At 35.9% G+C, this 20,769-nt stretch overlaps 1 protein-coding gene across 2 annotated transcripts in view; it reads left to right on the top strand.

Annotated features, from left to right (window-relative positions):
* VPS50 (VPS50 subunit of EARP/GARPII complex) overlaps positions 1–20,769 on the top strand; it is an 87,035-nt gene that overhangs the window by 29,188 nt on the left and 37,078 nt on the right. For both annotated transcript variants that reach the window (XM_057432436.1, XM_057432435.1), the window contains exons 13-19: positions 1,038–1,173; positions 7,827–7,924; positions 8,814–8,908; positions 9,542–9,640; positions 13,124–13,214; positions 15,017–15,193; positions 19,868–19,986. In XM_057432436.1, the coding sequence (XP_057288419.1) occupies positions 1,038–1,173; positions 7,827–7,924; positions 8,814–8,908; positions 9,542–9,640; positions 13,124–13,214; positions 15,017–15,193; positions 19,868–19,986 (815 nt within the window). The remainder of the gene's footprint in view (positions 1–1,037; positions 1,174–7,826; positions 7,925–8,813; positions 8,909–9,541; positions 9,641–13,123; positions 13,215–15,016; positions 15,194–19,867; positions 19,987–20,769) is intronic.

Raw genomic sequence — 20,769 nt, 5'->3', positions numbered from 1 at the left:
TGTGGGCATCACTGTTGCAGAAGCTGTTACTGTTTTTAAAGAGTTTTGTTGTAACTCTAATGCCAAAGCTTTCGTATCATTTTGGATATTCATTTTTGGATTAGCAAGTAGTACCGCATGGTAAAAGCTAACTAGCCTTGCAGAAGTCAAATGTGGGTGCTGAAGCAGCAGTAGGAAATTGTGAACTGTTATCTACTACAGTGTTAGTTTGACATTCCAGACTTCTCTAAGAACCTTTAAATAATAATGTAATTGAAATCACACTTGCGCAGCTGGACTTTGCCCTTGTTTATAAACTGTGAGGCTGTGATTCTTCACAGTAGGTGAGATGAGGGTGACTTACCATTGCCACTCAGATAAGCAGTATATTTTAGGGTCTTTTCTTCATTCAGCAAAACCCTTTCTCAAATTCATCCCTTTACCTGACAACCTCATCACAGATATTTCTACTGCATATCTATCTCTCTGATATCTAATGAATATCTTAAATTACAGTTGGCTCTTTGGAGCAGGGTGGATTGTGGTGGTAGGACAGCTGCCATCTAAGTTTGTTTGTTTATTTTAAAACTGAATTATTTATACAGCATTCAATCCATGAGGCATCAGGCAGGATGGCTGCTATGTACTACTGAAGTACAAGTATATATACCATGGAACTGATACAGTGTCTGCATGTCACAGGGGTGGCTGCATTCCTCTTTGATAGTAAGAGGTACTCATCATTAGACAGTGTGGTGTTACTTCTGTGTCTGCCTTGCTGTTCCATAAATTTAAGATGTGGTTACCATGTAGGCTTATTGAAAAGGAAAAAAGAGAGAAAAAATAGTTGCTAATGAATAAACTTTGCACTTTTAGACAGCATTTGATCAGTTGACTAAAATCAGGCATCAGCTCTCAAATACTGTTGAAAATGAAGCCGATATGTCAGGCACCTCAGCTGTATGAATATGGAAGTTTTTGTTATTATTTTTTTTTATTATTTTGCAAAACAAGAATACAATTGTTAAGTTTCACAACATTATTTTGTTTTTCTGTAGCATATTACGTCAGATAGCTACATTCCGTGCCTTGCTGATCTCTGTAAAGCCCTCTGGGAAGTCATGCTCAGTTACTACCGAACGATGCAGTGGCATGAGAGTCATGACCAAGATGAGGTAGCAGCTGTATCATCTGGTAAGAAACTGTTCTGGATGTGAAACTTACAGTAATTGAAATAACTTTTCTTGTCTTGAGTTGTTAATTTGTATGTCAGTACCTTTGTGGTCTTGACTCAGTGCCTTCCACATTATTGCCTATAATGTGCAGTGAGGACTTAAATACTCGCTGGATTTTTGTAGTCTTCAGTGTAAGGTTAATTTTTAAATGAATATATGTATGTGGCATTATGCAGATATAAACAGTTTTATTTTAAATACTGCTTATTGTTGAGTGGAAGTCAGGTGTGGTAGATGACTACAAAATCTGAGGATTTTTTCCCTTTAATATAGAACCAAAGTGAAAGTCCAGATTTTTTGATCAATGTTGAAATTTTCACTGCATATTAAGTTTAGTAGATTAGGATACTGGATTGTGTACTAGGAAAGGTAACTGAAAAAACAGGAAATGAATCTGTTGCAAATCCGTTGTTGTGATTTTTAGGAATCACAGGATTTTTAGTGAATCCATTATAAGTTGCTGTCACAATTTCCTTGATACCCTTACAGGAAAAGGCAAATATTTTATCTTAGAGTATAATTTTGATTTATTATTGTTGTCCTAGTTGATATTTTTAGGACAGGAGCACTAAACCTTCATCTATTGTCTGCTGTCCCCACTAACCCAAGATGCTTGTGGCTGGCAGAGAGCAGAGTGTGAAATTTATAGTATTAAGATTTATGCAAAGCTCCCATTTATTGGAATCAGATAGGTCTGCTACTTTCAGCCGAAGGATGAAGGCTATGGGATTGCTGCTGAAGTTATTCATCCTTGCCTGATTTGCATAAAACTTGTACCCTTTATGTTAGATAATAAGAAGAAAGGGGAAAAGATAAGAAAAAAAGGGAAAACAATTGGAAATAGAAGTAAAGAATAGATAGTGGAACACTGCTTCCTACAATGTGTTGAAATCCAACATTTCTGTCACAATCAGATTTATTACAGAGCTTCAGTCTTAAAAAGAATGTAATTTATGCTCATTAACATTGTCTTCCTACTTTAAATTTGAAAAGTCAATGAAAGTATTTTCTTCAGTGTCCTTCCCATATTGTGTGTAATCTTAAAAAAATAAAAAAAGAGTGGATTTGTTGAAACTGATATTTGAGATGGAGCTTTTTATAAGTCTATCGGAATTAAAATTCAGAGTGGAAATATTTGATTTTAGGATGCACCATATGAAGGAAGATTCTGAGGTTTTGAGTGGATTGCTTATTCTCAGTAATATTTATTTTTAAATTTAAAATCATTTCAGATAATTGCATTTCATTCTCTTCATAATGTTGTGATCTTTGCATGTGTAAAATAAAGCAGGTTAAAGAAGGTATCATAAAGAATTTATTGCATGAAAACATTATCACAGTAGTAGACTACTTGCTCAGCTCCAGATGTAATTTTAAAAATAGGTCCCTTTGGTCTGGTTACTTGTGATATCCTGAAGAAAGAAAATCATTTGCACTGCAAAGTCATTTAAAGGAACCATTAAGCCTAATAAAGTGGTATGTTCAGACACATGAGTAGTTTTAAATGCATTGATTTTTAAATGCATGCCAGCGTATTTTGGTATGTTTACTACTAATCCAGTAAATCTTCTGTCACTCATTTTTTAAGTTTCTGGAAATGTGGCTTAGCTGTAATATACACCCAGAATATATTTGTGCTACTGAATCATTGTTTCAAATGCCTCAGTAATGATAAAGCACCCGAAAGGGAATTTCACAAGTATAATTTAATTTCAGAGGAGCTATAAATATCTGCCAGATACCTGTTTTTTCTAAAAGTCATTGCTTATGCTGTAATAATTATTAAACCTGTATATGGAAATATCATTTTATATTTATCAATTTAATAGCTTTTTAAAACCAAAGAGCAGAATTCCTGTAGAAAGGCAGGTATCTCAGAAGGAACCATGGATGCAGTTCAGAAGATTATGCTAAAATTGTTCCCTCAATTAAACCCCAGTATTTTTCTCTCATTGTGCCAGTTAATGTTAGCACCTTAGTACCTTAAATGGGGCAAGGGACTCTTGACCTTAGGGCACAAACCCAGCTGTAGAAGTAAGAAGCTGTGCCTAGGTGTGAGTTAGATAGCTCTATTTTAGTAGTGAAGCTTATCCAAAAGAAGTCCTGCATGGATTAAGAAAAGGAGGTTGCACTTCATCTAGATCGTGTGTTGTGTATTTGTGATTATTAATGCCTGTTACAGATGTTAAAATGTACTTTACATAATTGCTCTTCTCCGTTTCTGAGGAAAGGGGTGTGCCTGATTTATATTGTTAATTATTCTGTTTATTTGTTTTCTGGTTTGTTTTTTTTTCCCCTAGAATTGAGTTCAGAATTTGCAGTTGTTCTTTCAGATACAGTGTGGACTGGTATTTGGGGATTACTGTCATTTAAGTAAAAAAAAAAAACCCTTATTTGGAATAAACTAAATAGAGACAGATAACTAGATATAAATGTAATCCTAGAAATTTTTAAAGCGTGAGACAGTTTTTAGTACCTTTCATGAAATAGGAAATACTGATGAGATTAGTTTGCTGAAATGTTACAACAGAGGAGCAGTAAGATCACAGTGAAATGAATTGATAATTTTATGAATCATCAATAATAACACTTAACTAATTGCTCTAATATATCGCTGGGAAGATATAATTAAGTGTTCATATGTAGGACTTTTTTAGTCATACTTAAAATAAAATTAGTGAACTAAAAGTATCAACTCCATAGCATGAAATTAATTCTATGTCACATGTAGTGAGCTGCTACTTAGTGTGATTTTGGCGTTTGTATCTAAAACAGCAAATTACTGTGGTATGCGTTTTCATCCGTGAAAATAAATGGTTTACTGTAACATTTTCCCTCGCACTGTTGGTCATGGTCAAAGCATTGTTTCATCGTTTCTGTTTGTAGTGTAGAATCAAATTAAAAAATGAGTTTTCATGGACCTGTCGGGTCATTTTGTCTTCCCTGCTTAAAGCAAAGTGAACTTAAAAGTCACATTGGTTTGTGTGAGGCCCTATCTGGTTCAGCTGGATTTTCACGTACCATAAAATTTACTGTGATGTTAATGTAATTCACATGCACTCCTCAGACACTAACTTAACAGAAGAGCTGAAACTCAGCAGTAAAATGATCACTATAGCTTTTAAGTTTCTGATTTCAGTAGTGTAATTGTAGTGGTAGAAGTTTCTAACAACTGCAATAGCTGTAATAGATTCAATAAAAAACAAGAAGAAAATGATGCAAGATGTAAATTTAATTTCAACACTTTTAATTTTCAAAACATTCCATTTATAATACTGCATAAATTCTCTGAAGACCTGCTTGGTGTTCAAAGAATGAAGAAGATAGAGGACAGTGATTTGATTGATTTCTTTTTTCTTTTTTTTTTTTTTTTTTTTTTAATCTCTGCCTAGCAAGGATTAAACAAAAACCTTTTGTTGTGGCTGAAGGCTGATTTTATGACTTTTGGAGAAATACTAAGAAACCTGAAACATTACTGTATTTAAATTGGGCATCCAGAAGAATAACTTCTTATTTTTATGTGAAATTATGAGTATTTATCTATTTTGCTGCCTAATCCAAATTCTTCAGCCTGATTCTCAAGGAAATTAATTATCCTAAATTCTTACGTTTGCACTGGTGGTATCAGTGCAGTTCATTCAAAGACTCTGGAAACAAGACCTCTTAGTGTGACTGGCCATAAACCAGGAGCACCAGGAGATCGCCAGAGACAATACTGCATGGATTTTTATTGAGCACTAGCATCCATATGACTCTCTCCAACCATTCCTTCATAAACAGCAGTTCATGAAGACAAGGGCTATGGTCTTTATCTTGAGAATAGTTCAAAGGTTTATTAGGTGACTTGTTTAGGCTTGGCTTCACTCTGCAGCAGTACAGAAGAGAGGAGGTGGCAGAAACTCCTAAAGAGCGTGCAATTGTTAAGATAGCTGCTTTTGTTTACTTGTACAGTCAGAGAAAGGATACAGATCTGCTTAGTGTTTCCCTAGTTGAATTCTTATTTCTGTTTGTATTTTGTTTAATATTCCATGATAAATCACTTTTGACAATGCACTTGTGTTGTTAACAAAATTTTTTTGGCCCTGTCAAATGGGCTTCTTTATGGTTCTGGAGTTTTCCTTAGTAGATAGCAAAATTAGAAGCTATTTTTCTTCTCAGTAGCTGGTACAGTGCTGTTTTGGCTTTAGTCTGAGAACAATGCTGATAACACACCGATGTTTTAGTTGTTGCTAAGTAATGCTTACCCTGATCAAGGACTTCTCAGTTTCTCGTGCTCTGCCAGTGAGGAGGGACACAATGTTATAATTTCGTTGTTCTTTATGGTACTGGTTCATGACACGATAGAATCGCTGGTCGCGAAACAGATCTGGTGTGTGTGCTCAGCATTGTCGTCACCTCTGTACTTCGGGAGCCATCTAGAGGGAACTATTCATAATTACACCTTTTGCCATTTCTCCACCGGGGATGGGGTTTGGAGGTAAAGGGGGGGAAGAGTAAGCAAGCGGCTGCCTGGTACTTAGTTGCTGGCTAGGATTTAAAGTACAATAACATGAAAAATTGCTGCTGTCTCTGAGGAAAGCCAGGAGGCTTTTGGGGAAAAAAATATGAAGCTTAGTCATTAAGAACTGCCAAGGTCAGTCTGGGTTAGCTCTCTCAGTGGTCCTGGTACCATATTACCATCTAAGGAACACTGTTGTAATAGGGATTCAGTTTGCTGGTGACAGTTTTGCCCTTGCTCGTTTTGGGTGGCCATGTAAAATCCTGTCCCTGCGTTGATGAGATCGGCTCATGAATGAAAAGCTTCTGGAGATGCACCTGAGCCATCTGTCAGCATCACACAGATTAACAGCAGAATGTGTTTCACAGCCTTTGTGCTGTCTCCCTGGGTAGAAGCTGCGTGTGATCCCTCTGAGGCAGTTTGGTCCATGGCCTTGTATTGCTTCTGAATTCCTTGTTAATGCTAGGAAGATTCGCCCCCCCCCCCCCCCCCCCCCCCCAGTGTGTTCCACAAGTTAGTGCTGACCACGACACTACTGCTAGTCACTGAGGATTACTCTTTCTTTTACTTCCCTGTGTGCATTGTAGCACTGATGCACCTACCTGGTCATGAAGCCAACAGGTTAAAAAACAACCTAAGCCAACAATGTTAGACATGCCCTTTTTCTCTCCAGGTAGGCCCAAATTATAGATAGGGACTGTTTTTCTCATGATATCGTTAGCAACTGCTTTAATTTATTTGTTTATTTAGTTTTCTTTAAGTCCCTCTCTGTGTTCCTGGAGTATCTGGACTTTGTACTTCCTGTGACTTGCAGGCAGCTGTGGGGAGACTTCCTCACATGTGTGCAAAATGATAGTCTGGGCCTCAGGGAAGGTTTTGAAAGGAAATTTTGGGATCAGGAGTAAGGGAAAGAGATGGGTTTGAGTTCGGAGCCTGTGTGTGATAGAGAGATGAGACCAGATGGGCTAGGAACAAGGGAGTGAGTAGTCCACTAAAGTACTGAAAACTAGCTGAAGGTTTCAGAAGGGATGGAAAGACAGGTCTGAGCTGCATGGCAATGCTGGGATTCTAAAGACATTCTTGATTCTTCAGCAACCACTTGAACGATAGGGTGGAAGGAGGACTGTATGATTTGTAATACTCTGGTGTAATATTCTATGTGAATCTTTTGTGTAAAATCACTAGATGGTTTGGGCTTTAAAGGTCATGCATAGTTTTTCTTCTTGACAAAAGCAGCAGAGTTTTCTTATCATGGGGTAAGTTTGTATGTTTAGTCCGGGTAAGACAGAGCTCTCCTGTGATCAGTCGTTGGCCGTGAAGCAAATTGTGTGACAATGGGCCATGACAGACTGCAAGCATAACCACAACTGTATGCTCACAGACTGCATGTAGAAATGTTACCTTCTCTTTTTTTTTTTTTAAATGAAAATAAATATTTCCTCCACGGGGAGAGAAAGGGCCACATACAGAAGTTTACCGTGCATTACAGTGCTTTCTTGGAAAGTGGTTCACCACTGTGGGAATGAAGGTTTTGGAGTTAAATAATTGGGAGGAGTGAAAAACGCCTAATTATATGATTGACATTATTTTGTGCATAAACACAGATTAGTATGAGAGGAGAAAAAAAGAAAAACACATACTATGTTGTTTGCATAGCTCATGGGAAGGGTTTCAGTATTTTTCTTCCTGTTGCAGACAGAATTTACTGGGGCAGAAAGTTAAGAATCTTCTGAACTTTTCAAGTTCATGATTCTTGTCTACAAAGGTAGAATATCTTATGTTGTAGAGGGTGAACAGTGCTCACTTCAGCATTCAACTTTATCTTTTGTGTTTGAAATACCATTATCCGTTGCTCTGGGTTTTTTTAAAATTTTTATTAAATGGGGTATCTCATTTACATAAAAGCAGTCAGAAGCTCTTCTGGTCTGCATTTGCATGTACTATTTATATTGGCTTTATTTGTTTCCTCTCAAAAGTGTAAGGCATTGCAGCTCTCCTGGATTTTTACGTAATGGATGATACGAGAATAGCTAAGGCAGAAGTTTCATTAGGGGTAGAAAAGTAGGATACATTTCAAGGCTTTTGGAAATATTGACAGTACCTTTTACCTTCAGTTTCAGATGGTGACAATGTGGTTGGAACGGAAGAGAACAGTTTTGACCGCAGCTATGTAAAAAAGAAATTGGAACATGGCCTTTCACGAATATGGCAGGTATGTTTTGTGGGTTTTGATTTTTTTTTTTTTTTTTGTCCTCATCTCCCGTTTCCCCCCATAATATTTATCTCCCTGCCTCCCCCATATACAGTTGTATTTATAACATATAAATATATATATTACATGTATATATATAAATATGTAACATATAAGTATATATATTTATATAAATATACAGTTATATTTGTATTGATTTCTTAAAGAAATCTCTGCAGGGATTTTTATTTTTATGTGATTTGATTTGAGCTAAATATATCAAAACAATGGAAATATGATTTCCATGGCTCAGTAACTACTTAGTCTCTATGCTTACAAACTCAGTCAGGATGCTAAAACATAGTAACAGAATTTTCATGCTGATTACACTTCTCCCAGCCTGCGTGCTGCCTCACGATCTATTCTCTCCTAATGGGCTTTTCTCTGCTAGCACAGTCATACTGCTTTATGTTTCTGGTATAACCATAGCTGTGGAGAACCTGAAGTCTTGTGAACCTGCCTGCTTTCACAGTATTCCTCCTCTGACTGCTGGCTCAGTTTGATGTTCAGTGAGACCCCAAATGTATGATGAAAAAGCTGTAAACATGGCTGAGTTGTAATCTGGAGTTCTGTTTTTGCAATGAAAACAAAGCCTTTAGGATTGACCTCATGTTCAGAGTGTTAAAGAAACTGTTTATAATAATATTTTAGAAGATCAATGAGAAATCTTCCATGTTACAGAAAAATACAATTCTACTCTAAATGTCAAGAAGTTGTGACAAACAAAAAAGTTATAAGACAAACAAAAAGTTATAAGGCAAACAAAAAAGTGCTGATAAACCAGGCATCTGAGCCTTCACCTTTTGTCTTCAGTGTATTAAGTATACAAAAACTTGCTTGTGTTTTGTAGGATGTTCAACTGAAAGTGAAAACTTATCTTCTAGGAACGGATCTGTCTAACTTCAAATATGACGACTTCATATTTGTGCTTGATGTTATCAGCAGGTATACTGATGTGGTCATAAAAGCGCTTAATACATGTGCACAAATTTGAACTCTGATAAGTCAGCACAGTTAATTAAGGCAGATACTTAAATTCAGGTGCCAATTTTGTTCACATTTACTGATAGTTCTAAGAGCACTTCTTTATATGGGAGTTTATGAGGATGTCTTTGGGAGGAGTAGCATAGATTGCTGCTGAAATACTGCTTAAGTGTGGCATGATTTCAGTATTGTGCAGATTTGACAATTTTGATGGTGCTAAAAGCTTTTAAAGGGGTTTTGTCATGAGCAATAAAATACTGTAGTAGTACTGCTAACCTGTACAGTATTATAACCATCTGGTTTGATAATAAAACAATGGATTCAGATGGTGAGCTGTACAGCATTCCCAGCATAATGGGATCTCAAAAGATACTTATTTTGCTTGTGGCTCTTTGTGTGTATGGGACATTATGGTAGGATTTGGAAGCAAATGAGACATGGACTTTTGTGGAATGAATGAAGTGTTTGCAACTTAACATTGGTGCTCTGCTTCTAAGGAGAGAGATATATGCTCATGGTAATGATTGAGACTTGTAATTCACATTGAAACAGCAGTATTAATAAGTAAACATTTCTAAACTTTTATTGTTATAGGCTGATGCAAGTTGGAGAAGAATTTTGTGGCAGTAAGTCTGAAGTTTTGCAAGAATCTATCAGAAAGCAGAGTGTTAACTATTTCAAAACATATCACAGGTGAGACTACTAAGTGTGCACTGAATGAATCTAATGGCATCTTTTTTTGTTGTTGGTTTCAATTTTCAATACTTCATAAAGTAATTCCACTGCATAATGTTCCTGCACTGAGGTTAGCAGATTGTAGAATGTTACATGATGAGACTGGGGCTCTGGATCTGGAAAAAGGGAGAGGGTGGAGAAGCCTTTGCTTTCACTATGGTTGTGGAAAACTCTAGTTCTGCAGCAGGTAAGCCAGATAAAAATGAAAAACTTCTTATGTAAAATTTTAGTATTTTTTTCAGGCTACCTCTTAAGCTGTCTCCTGGGATCCTGAGGATGAATTCCTCTGAAGTCCATACTTCCTACCAAAATTGTTACTAGTTTTTCTATACCATTACATATAATGAGCTAATCATAGAATAGTTAAGGTTGGAAAGGACCTTAAGATCATATAGTTCCAGCCCCCCCTCCCATGGGCAGAGACATGTGGGCCTATGAAACTTTTTTTTAATACACAGTTTTATCTTGTATCAGATGAGGTGTTCAGAACTGAGTTCATCCTTTTGAGTTGTGTTTTCATGTTTTTTTTTCATTGGCATTGTCTAATTATGTTTCAGTCTACTATCATATCTGAGGCCAGTCATACATGCTGTCATGTGCAGACAGTCTCTGGCCTCAGATATGATATATGACTATGACAGCTTCAGGACTTCTCTGTCACTTTAATTGTCTTGATTTTCCAAATGTTTTGTTTTAGAGGGCTGACAGCTCTTTTATTCTAGTTATCTAGCATTCATCTTTTTTTCTGGGTGAAAAGATGGGAGATACGGGAAGAAATATAGTGTTCCTTGCGCTAAGAAATTCTTACTATCCCAGTCTTGATCTGTTAACCGTTTGTTGTATCGATAAAGTATAAACATTAAAACAGGAGAACATGAACAGTGTCTAAATTCAGAAGCTGAGAATGTGGTTTGGAATTTCTTCCAGCTTTGGTAGTTTGTAGCTGGGATTCCTTTTTGGACATCTGACGAAGACATCAGTTCCAGCTGTCTGAAAAGCTTGAGCCTAAATCAGATGCACGTTATGTCTTGTCAGGAGATATGTTGGTTAAGATGCCGCCCACCTGCCTTTAGCTGTTGAAAGCCTTTCTGATTCCTGATTTGGAAACTGACCTTGCAGCTCTAGGTTCAGAAGAGCTGTGTTGGTCTACCTAACCATTTTTTACTACACTGACTTAACTGCGTAACACTTTATTTGGTTAAGTAAATATTGTTTTGACCATCATGATTTTGCTTAATTAATCATAGACTAATTTTCTGAATTATCTTTGAGTAAAATAAAGGCTAAGAAACATTGATGGAATATATATAGAAATAATTTTTTTAAATAATTTGTGGTTTTATTAAAGTAATATTTCTTGGAATCTTGTGAAAAGAAAAGGAAATGTATGATTCAGATTATGGGAACCTTTTAATACTTTTTACATGTTTTATGCTGTGTGGTTATTGTAAAGATTAATTGGCTGATGTTTTTGTCCTCAGAAGGGAAAATACAAAAAACCCTCTCTCCCAGCTCTATCCCTTAGGCTGATTTACATAAAAGCTTTAAGCATCTTGCATTTTCAGATCAAGCTAATGTGGCTTTCAGTTCCCCTGTGTGTTTAATTGGGGGTGGTGGGGTGGGGGAAAGCTAGGGCTTTTAAAGATTCATTAGTACATAAAAGCTACCTAGAGCGGAAATGCTCAGAGCCCAGGAGTAATCAGTTCTTTGATCGTGTAATTTGACATGAGCTGCCATTCTGGAGGTATTTAAAAGACATGTAGATGTGGCACTTAGGGACATGGTTTAGTGGTGGACTTGGCAATGGTCAACATAATGGAACATAATTGGACTCTATGACCTTAAAGGTATTTTCCAGCCTAAACAATTCTGTGATTCTGTGATTCAGTGTGTGGTTTCCTGGGCAGCATGGTGTTTTAGAGAGCTAACACAGAGAAAGCATTCAAAGGAACTGGTTATGCCATTCAGAAAGCGTAGAAGAGAGTGCAATACTAGAGCATACATGAAGCCGTTCTTGAGTAAAAATTGATTACTTTGAACAATTAGAATGGGCTTTTGGCGGAGAACATCAGGAGACAATTTTTGGAATGCAGTTTACTTTTTGTGATGGTGCATTTGTAAAAAGGTGTGTCTGATCAAAGCTTCTCAGAGAACAAATGAGTGCATCAGATCTTCTGTGTGTGCTGCTTTCTAGTCTTGCATGCTTGTGAAAATGAAGATCATTTGTTCAAGTACTTTGTCAGAGCCTTGAATTCAGATTTGAAATGATAAAAAAAATGGTACTGTCTGGCTTTTAAATACTTCCTTTTCTAAAACTCTTTCTCTTCAGTCTTTCTCTAATCTTTCTTTAATCTGTATCAGTGGTTTTCACAGCATTCCTGTTATTGTTGGCTTTACTGTGAAATTTGCAACTACATGTATTCAGTGCGTTGAAAATAGCACTTGAGGTATGTTTGCATTTAACTGGCAAATTTTAATAGACACAGCAAACTGTGGCCATAATTCAACACATTACTCATCTCTTTGAGGCAAGAAAATTTTAATTGCAGTGGTGATTGTAGTTTGGTATTGAAATAGAGGTATTTCTAGACTATTTTACCACCTAATTAGAAACCCAGTGAATAATTTACAGACTGCTACTTATTAAGCAATAAAATATACCATATAGTAAGAAGAAAATATACAGCAATGTGACCTCAATAAGCGCTTGTTGCTGTCTTTTCCTATGAGTTCCTGCTTATAGGCAAAAAAATTTTCTTTATTAAAGGTAGTTCTGCTTATGTCTGAATGGTGGCTTTTCTAATTAAAAATATAACAGAAACCATGCAGAGATATAATAGCTTGATTATGGTTCTCTAATATGTTTTCTATATTAGCACCAAGGTAAAGTTAAGCTATAAAGAAAAATATAGTTTAGGAGATTAATAGCCATTCTTCTTCTCTGAAAAGTTGAGATGTCTGTAGAACATCAGTTCTTTCTACTTCCCTTTGCTACCTGTTGGCTTCAGTGTGTTTGAAAAGAAGCATCTGTCTTGAGTGGGCTCACAGATGCTTTTGTACTGCTACCAGAGTGTTTATGTATATATTACATTGTTTTCTACAGTATTCAATGAAGAAAAAAAGTCCAGTATTACTGCATAAAATCATAAATGTTCCTCTATACTCTTAAATTGTTTGACAAAAAAGTTTGTTTCCAAATTTTGGAGATTGGCATTCTTAGAGAATTTCTTCAGAAGTGTCATAAAATATACCCTGTATTAGTAACCACAGGTTTTAGGTGATCTGTCAGTTGAAAGAATGAGTTAAATATCTGTTTTCAAGTGTGACTTCTTATACAGAACACCTTCTTTGAAGGTGTTTTTCACTGAGTAAGTTAAATAATTGGCTGCTTCCTTTATTACTCTTGCTGTCAGTTAAGAGTGTTAATTTGTTGTATTTCAGAACTCGTCTTGAAGAATTAAGAATGTTTTTGGAGAATGAGACCTGGGAACTTTGTCCTGTTAAATCAAGCTTTAGTATTCTGCAGCTTCATGTACGTTCTATGAATAACACATAAAAATGTATTAATACTTTAATAGCTAAGAGTCTGGGTGTTCTGAGAAGTAGTAAGATCCATGAACCACTGTGGAAATGTTTTTAACAGCTGCTAAAACTCCCTGTATTTCACTTTATGCTGTTGGAAACTTAAGATTCAAATGGCATAGTTTCAGACAGGTGTAAATTTACAGAAGATGCTGGAGTTGTAAGCATAATATTACCCTTTATTTTTCATGTTTTAATGAGCTGTTATTGTGTCAGTTTTCCATTTCTGAATTATTTATCTGAGAGGAAGATGCAGAAACTAGTCATGATTATTTACTAGCTTGTACCAATTTTGGCATCTGTTTTGGGAAGCATGGGTCACACCGGCTCGTTCGGAATGGAAAAAAAAGTTAATTCTTCTGTGGTGAAGTGCATCTGAAAGCAAGTAATTGGTGTGTTCACCTGCTGTTCTAAACTGATTTTTATGAAGTTTAGCACATGGTGGGTGAATTCCACTTGTTTTGCCAAATGAAATGTGCGTGCCTATGATTAAATCTATCACTAAAATGCAAAGATGGATATAGCTGAGCAATCTCAAGCAAAGATAACTTACAGCTTCTGTAGAGTTAACTGCAAAAGTAAGCGGCTACCGGGGGAGTAATTGTATGGAGGGAAAAGGAAGGAGGACCTTTAGTAGCATCCAGAATCAAAAGAAATAAAATTTTTAATAGATAAATGTGATTATAAATCCATCCAGGTGGCTGCTCTCTTTTCCCAGGTAACAGGTGATGGGACAAGAGGTAACAGCCTCAAGCTGTGCCAGGGAAGGTTTAGACTGCGTAATAGGAAAAATTTCTTCACTGAAGGGGTGATCAGGTGTTAGAACAGGCTGCCCAAGAAAGTGGTGGAATCGCTGTCCCTGGAAGTGTTCAAAATCTGTGTAGAAAAGGCCCTCAGTGGTATGGTTTAGTGGTGGTCTTGGCAGTGCTGAAGTAATGGTTGGACTGGATAAACATTTTTTCCAACCTAGTTGATGCTGTGATTCTATACATACTATTCAAGGGACAGGAGCAGCAGAAAATGGTGGAAAGTAATATTCATTTAAACAAACAGAAACCTACACTGCTGTATACATTTTGATCTTTAAGCCTTTAGATAAATGATAGCATATATTTTGCCATTTATGAAGATCAGTAGCTAGAGTTTAATAGATAAAAACAGTACATCAGCTGAGAGAAGTCAAGGTTTTTAGAAAAAAAGGTATCTAAAATCATACCTTATGTGTTCAGTGTGTATATTTTCAAGTCTCTGCACTTACCCAGTCATCATTAACTTCATGTGCAGTGGGTTTGAGAAATAATATATTTTGAAAAGAACTTTGTAAAACTAAAATATTTAGAAAACAAATTCAGCTTTAGTAAATTACAAGGTAACTTGTGCAAAGAATACATTTTTTAATAGAATTTAGGACTTGTTTTATCTCCTAATTTTTGTGAAATAAAAACCCATGTAATTGGGGTTTTCGCCTTGTTTTAGACAGTGAATACTTTCAGATGCAGGAGGTGTATTGCATGCCATAGCCAAAAACTGCAAAAATTAGGAAGGTGAGCAGTGTAAGGTTGCCAGTTTCAAGGTTAACTTGAGCCAGCATGAAAAGCATGTTTAAATATACAGCAAGCTTTGGATAAAAGTTTTCCTGTCACAGTAGTTGCTCACAAAATTTGTTTTTATGCTCTGTTTTTATGGAACTGGAGTAATAATACTACAACTGTCTTGTTGGTGATTAAAATTGTACTTTATTTCTATTAATAGGAATTTAAGTTCATGGAGCAGTCACGTTCCCCCTCTGTGTCACCTAGCAAGCAGCCTGCTTCAGCAATTTCAACAGCAGTAACATTATTTGAGCAGTACTGTAATGGAGGAAACCCATTTGAAATCCAGGCTGACAGCAAGGATGATGAGACAGAAGATGTCTTAGCTTCCAATGGGGTATGAAGTATTTCAGGAAAAAAAAACAACAACAAAACAGAAAAGCAAATCTTGTGCTCAGTAAATGATTTCTTTTGTGTGTCAGTAATGGCAAAATGCCTTAGGACAAGGATCAGTTAACTGCAGTAATTTGTAAAATCTCAAGCCACTTTATTCCTGTAATTATGTAAGTTCTTTTGCTTTTAACAATGCTAGAAAGCCAGGTTTCCTGTTCAAAGTGTAGTTTGTTTTGCAGTGGATCAGTATTCTTTTTGCACTGAAGTCAAGTGTTGCTGAAGGCTAATAAGGCAAGTTCCACCTATATCAGTATTTTTCCATGGGTTTAAGTTTGTGGAAGTAATTTTGTCATTTTAGGACTGCCTTTCTGGCTTAGGAAAGAATCATTGTGGGTTGCTCCTTCTGTTATATTTGTTCACACCTACATGATTTGCCATGGACTATCTGATGTTTGTTAGGCAGTTTTTAATTGTAGTTTAAATGCTCAGAACCCTTGCTTTACAGTAGGATCTACTCGCCTGTGGTGTGGTCTACTATAAAACTGAATAATAACTTTGTGTTATTTGTTTTTCTTTTTTTTTCCTTTAAATTCAGAATTCTGTCCAAATCTAGCAGTGGTCAAATGTGTTTTAATGTAAAACATTGACCGTTGTCTTAAATGCTACAGTAGCATATTATTGGTAAAGCTTTTGGTAATTCCTTTTGATGAATAATGTTTTTGCAGGGTTTCGTTTTGTGATAAGGTTGTTGAGGTTATTTAATCCAGCCATCACACTAATGGCTTTCTGGTTTTCAGCTTTGTTTTTCTTGCTTTCTCTGTGGAACTTCAGTTGGAAAGCAGCTTGATTGATCTGTATCTCACACACCTGAGTGTGATATGCAGTCTTCTTCCCACTGTGTCACTTGAAGAGAAAGTACAATTGATTGACATAAAATATTGTTGCATTGTGCTTAAAGGAAGCTGCTGGAGAGCCGGTTACCTGGTGGTAGTTCTTCCCCTGTCATGAGTATATATCCTGCCTTTTTGTATCAGTAAACTGAGAAAAGTTGCATGGTTATTGCTGTTAGACCGATACACAGACTTCAAATAAGCGTATTAAGCAAAGATAAATACACTTCAGGGCATGCTGAAAACTGCAGAATTACATGGTATTTTGTAGAAGCACACTCAGAAATGAAGCTTTTTGGGAATCTGAGCAACCGGTTGATAGGTATGTGCTAAATGGTTCTTAATGAAATAAGGATTAATGATAATACCAATAGTACTTCTGAGGTTTTCAAAATGAAACCTCCCTCCACTTGGTGAGTTAATTTCCAATTTTTTTGCGTGCTTCTGAGTAGTTTTGCTTTTAAAATATTTTTGGGAAGAAAAAAGGACCAAAAAATTAACTTAAATTTGGGTTTGTTTTGTTTTTTTTTTTTTCTTCTGAAGGTTTGAGTCTGAAGCAAATAACAGATGTGTAGAGCCATCATGACCTGCACTGTGAACGCAGAAATCCATCTCAAAAACTGCAGGATATTTCTTGCCACCATTTGCATTTAGAATAATTAGGAAGGTGTGAAATTATTTTCCAAATATTATATTGTTTGAAGCTGCTGAGACTGGATAATATTTCAAGAACAAAAAAGAACAATTGTTGAAACGTGATTTCAATTTCTACTGATTCCTTGCAGGTCACTGCTTGCAAGTGAGTGCATACCCTGTCTGCACATTTTTGTTCAGTGGCTTGTAGGCAGTATACTCACACTTGTAGAAGGCTAGAGTTGTCTTCCATTTCTTACTGTAGATATGTTGAGGAATTTTTATCTTCACAGTCGTATGATATATGAAAACTTTGCACACAAGTTAAACAGCTGCTTTGTTCTTTCCAGTTCTAACATTTTCCCCTTCAGAATCTGTTTCTTAAGTAAAATTTAAATGACACAAAGCTCTGCACTAAACTTTTGCTTCTGTATCTGTGAAATCATTTGATGAAAAAATTAAGTAGCAAATGCTGGTGTGCATGTTGGAGATGCTGTTTAATTGGCTTTAGCCAGCCCGAAGTGTCTTACTGCTGCCAAGCAGGCTGCTATTAGTAATACCCTTCTGAATTGAGGCACAGGGTGGGTTAATTGACTTGTCAGTATTGTACAAGACATCTAACCTGCCTGGTATTAGAACCAGGGTTTCTTGTGACCCAAGTGAGTACAGTCTCCAGGTAACCATCCTACCTTCCCTTTTCACATTTTTCATCTCCTCCCTCCATTACTGGCTGGTCCACACCTGGAAAGAACTCTTATTTTAAAAAAGAAACTAAAAAAAAAAAAAGTTACATGTTTGGTTGTCCTTTACATAGAAATAACTTGCTTAGGTAACTGGGGATAAAATTTCTACAGAGGTTTTATGTTTCACATTTTTGACTGACCAGTTAAGGTGGAGGCGCATTCTAGCACTTAAAATTGAAAATACGTCAGATGGAGTTTGCGAAATTTTGTTTCCAGAGAATGCAGACATGTTTCCAGATATTTCAGGAAATAGCATCACAAGGATGTAAGCAGTTGATTTTCCTGTCAAATGGTCTGTAAGACGGTGAGAACTGTCAGGATTTCTTTTGAGAATTTTGAAGTCTTTTTAACTGCTTAGTTGTTGCAGTTCTGGACAAATGAAAACAGGCCTCAGGATCCAGTCACCTCTGCTCTGTATCTTGAGCTTCAGTGGGATGCTTTGTGTCACTTTTCTGTAGCTCCCTGAAATATCTTTGTTGCAATACAGTTAACTTAGTTTTGTAACGCTTTCCAACTCTGATGATCTTACCACTGTTCTATGGGTTTGTTTGGGCCAATTGCCTGAATGCTTGTGAACTGATTATTGCTGCAAGGTATCTGAATACTTTTCAGCGCTGCAAAATTTTACTGCAGACTGTGCATATTTAAATGGATTTATAAGGTCTCTTCAGGTTGAGGTCATGGTTTAATAGTTGTGAATTACTTAGTGCATACTTCAAAATGCAGATATTTTAATCTCATCAAATAATTTTTCAATCTCGTTTTTTTTCAACATTTGGTTGAGGGGACTTAATAAAATATTTTTCCATGTAAAAAAAATTTCTCAAAATGTTTTTTATCTGTGATGTTAAGACAGCTAATGTCATCCATCATATTCTTATGTCAGTATGAATTGTAATTAAAAATTTGTAGTCAATTCATCATTTTACTATCACTGGATTTTAATTGAATTGGCATGTCATTTATTATATATTAAAGCATAATAATTAGCGGTAATTCTCCATCCTACTATTCCAGCCAAGTTAGTTAAACTGTACCTCTCTTTGTTAATCAAGCAGGAACTCAGCTCATTTTTTAAATAAACTGAGCTGCTTTCATTATAGCTTTCCTTTTTCTGAAATGTTCATGAGGCAGAAATTTTGCCTCTCAATACTAATGATCAGGACAGTTCTTTTTAGTCTGTTTCAAACTACATTCTTCTTTCCATCTGAGCTGGTTTTGCTTTGAATTTGTACTGTGGGCTTCTTGCTTTTCTAACATAGTGCTTTCATAGTGCTAGGCTTTAAAAGCCTCCATAATCTGGAGCCTGGGCCAGGAATTGCCATGCACGACTGAAAAAATATATTACTTAATGTGTTTTGGACGATTGAGAGACTGTGTTTTGTTCTCTGGAGAGCAGTCATAACCTTTAAAACCCTGCCATTTCTTAAGGATCCTGAAACCACACTGTCTTTGTCATATGTGTCATTAATGATTCCGTGGATGAAATGCTTTCAGAGCAATGTACACATTAAGGTACTGTGTTCTCTCCTGAAGTGCAAGTGTATTCTGGAGCCTGATGGATATGCTTAATGTTATGTTAGCTGTGTAGGTGTTCAGGAAGAAGAATTGTTATTACAAAGTGTCAAGTATTTGTTTTCCTTTAATCTTTTAAGTGGAATGAAATAAGATTGCAAATTTCAGGTATTTAAAAAAAAATAAGCCTAATTTTACACTTTTAATATGTATGTGGTTTCATAATTATAAAAAGCATTTAGTATCTGTATTTGTGAATAGTATTTCTGCATATAACTCGCACCATATTACATGTCTACTGTGGAAAGCTCGTGTTGTATGTGCTGTAGCCTGTGTTGCTTATTTTTTTCCAGACATCACGTTAGACTTAAACCTTCCATACTTCAACTGAAAACAGTTACCTTGCCATCTTTGGAAAGTAATTCGACAGTTGAACAGTTTAAAAAACATTAGAAATGCAGTGTTTACAGGCAGTAGTTGTCTGTTACTACTTGAAGGAGCTTCTTATTTTCAAAAGATGGAATTAGCATTAGATGTTCCTCAGTATAAGAAACCTTGTCTCAAGGCAGGTGTACATGGTAAATTTATCCACGCATTCATGTTTTTTATAGGGTTATTCTGGAATAATTTGTGGCTGTTGTGACAGATGAAGCAAATGGTGCATGAGGCTTTCTTCCATCAAAGAGGAATTGTTTCACTGATAATTAGATAAATATTTCAAATATCAGGATCTTGTGCCTTTAGTTAGATAAAGGATTGTGTACGTTTCAAAACAAAGCCAAGAACCAGCACACAGAAATAATTACAAGCAAGACCCAAAGATTAATGGTTTATGTTGCCATTGTGTCTCATATGGAAAATAATGAAAATTTGTTTTTTTTTTTTTTTTGCTAACAGTATGAATCAGATGAACAAGAAAAAAGTGCGTATCAAGAGTATGATAGTGACAGTGATGTTCCTGAAGAGTTGAAAAGAGATTATGTGGATGAGCAGACGGGAGATGCCCCTGTGAAAAGGCAAGTAGACTGCGAGTCCTTGGCCTCATTTACATGCTTTTCACCTCAGTACTCTAATTAGTTCAATTTCTGTTTAATCTATAACCTGTGACAATGGAATAATAATCAGGTGATCTTTATGCTACCTGCACAGTTAGAAAGGCTTAGCACTTAGATCTCTCGAATGGGGAGGAATATTAAACTGCTCATCATTATTGCAGAAAGAAACTTTGGAAAGCAGGATTTTGAAGGAGGATAAAAGGCTCTGTGAAGCAGGTAGTGCAAAACTGATTAGCAAGAATTAGAAGGTAACTGAAGGTTCTTCTACAGCTGCTGTTGTGTATACATGTAATTTTGTTGTGTCAAAAGCAGTTGTTTGCAAACAAATGGGTTTGAGGCTTAGGCTTCTGCTTTTCAGAGCAACAGTAAACTTTTACAAATAAAAAAAAAAAAATTCTTCCACAGCTTGATGGCAGTCATTAGGAATTTTAAATTATTTTCTTAAGAATATTTACACACATACATATATATGTATAAATATACATTTTGATAAATATATGTGTATATATATGAATATTTTATTTATATATAGTCATACAAACAAAAGCCAAATATGTAGACTTTAAAAGAATTTATCTGTGGCATTTTCTATCTAGCCAAGATAGACAAATTGCTACCTAGGGCACAGTAGTACTTAGGTATCCATTCAGACTTTGTGAAGCAGGCTGACATTATTTCTATTTAGAGGATTACAAGAGAACTGATAAACCATCGCTTTGGTCAAAGCAGCGGAATGGTATTTTT

The sequence above is a fragment of the Pezoporus wallicus genome, unplaced genomic scaffold (assembly GCF_028554395.1).
Source record: "Pezoporus wallicus isolate ANWC-B61680 ecotype Strahan unplaced genomic scaffold, APGP_CSIRO_Pwel_v1 scaffold_2584, whole genome shotgun sequence".
Lineage (NCBI taxonomy): Eukaryota > Metazoa > Chordata > Aves > Psittaciformes > Psittacidae > Pezoporus > Pezoporus wallicus.
Note: the sequence above shows the minus strand (reverse complement) of the source record. Positions and strands in the feature narration are given on the sequence as shown.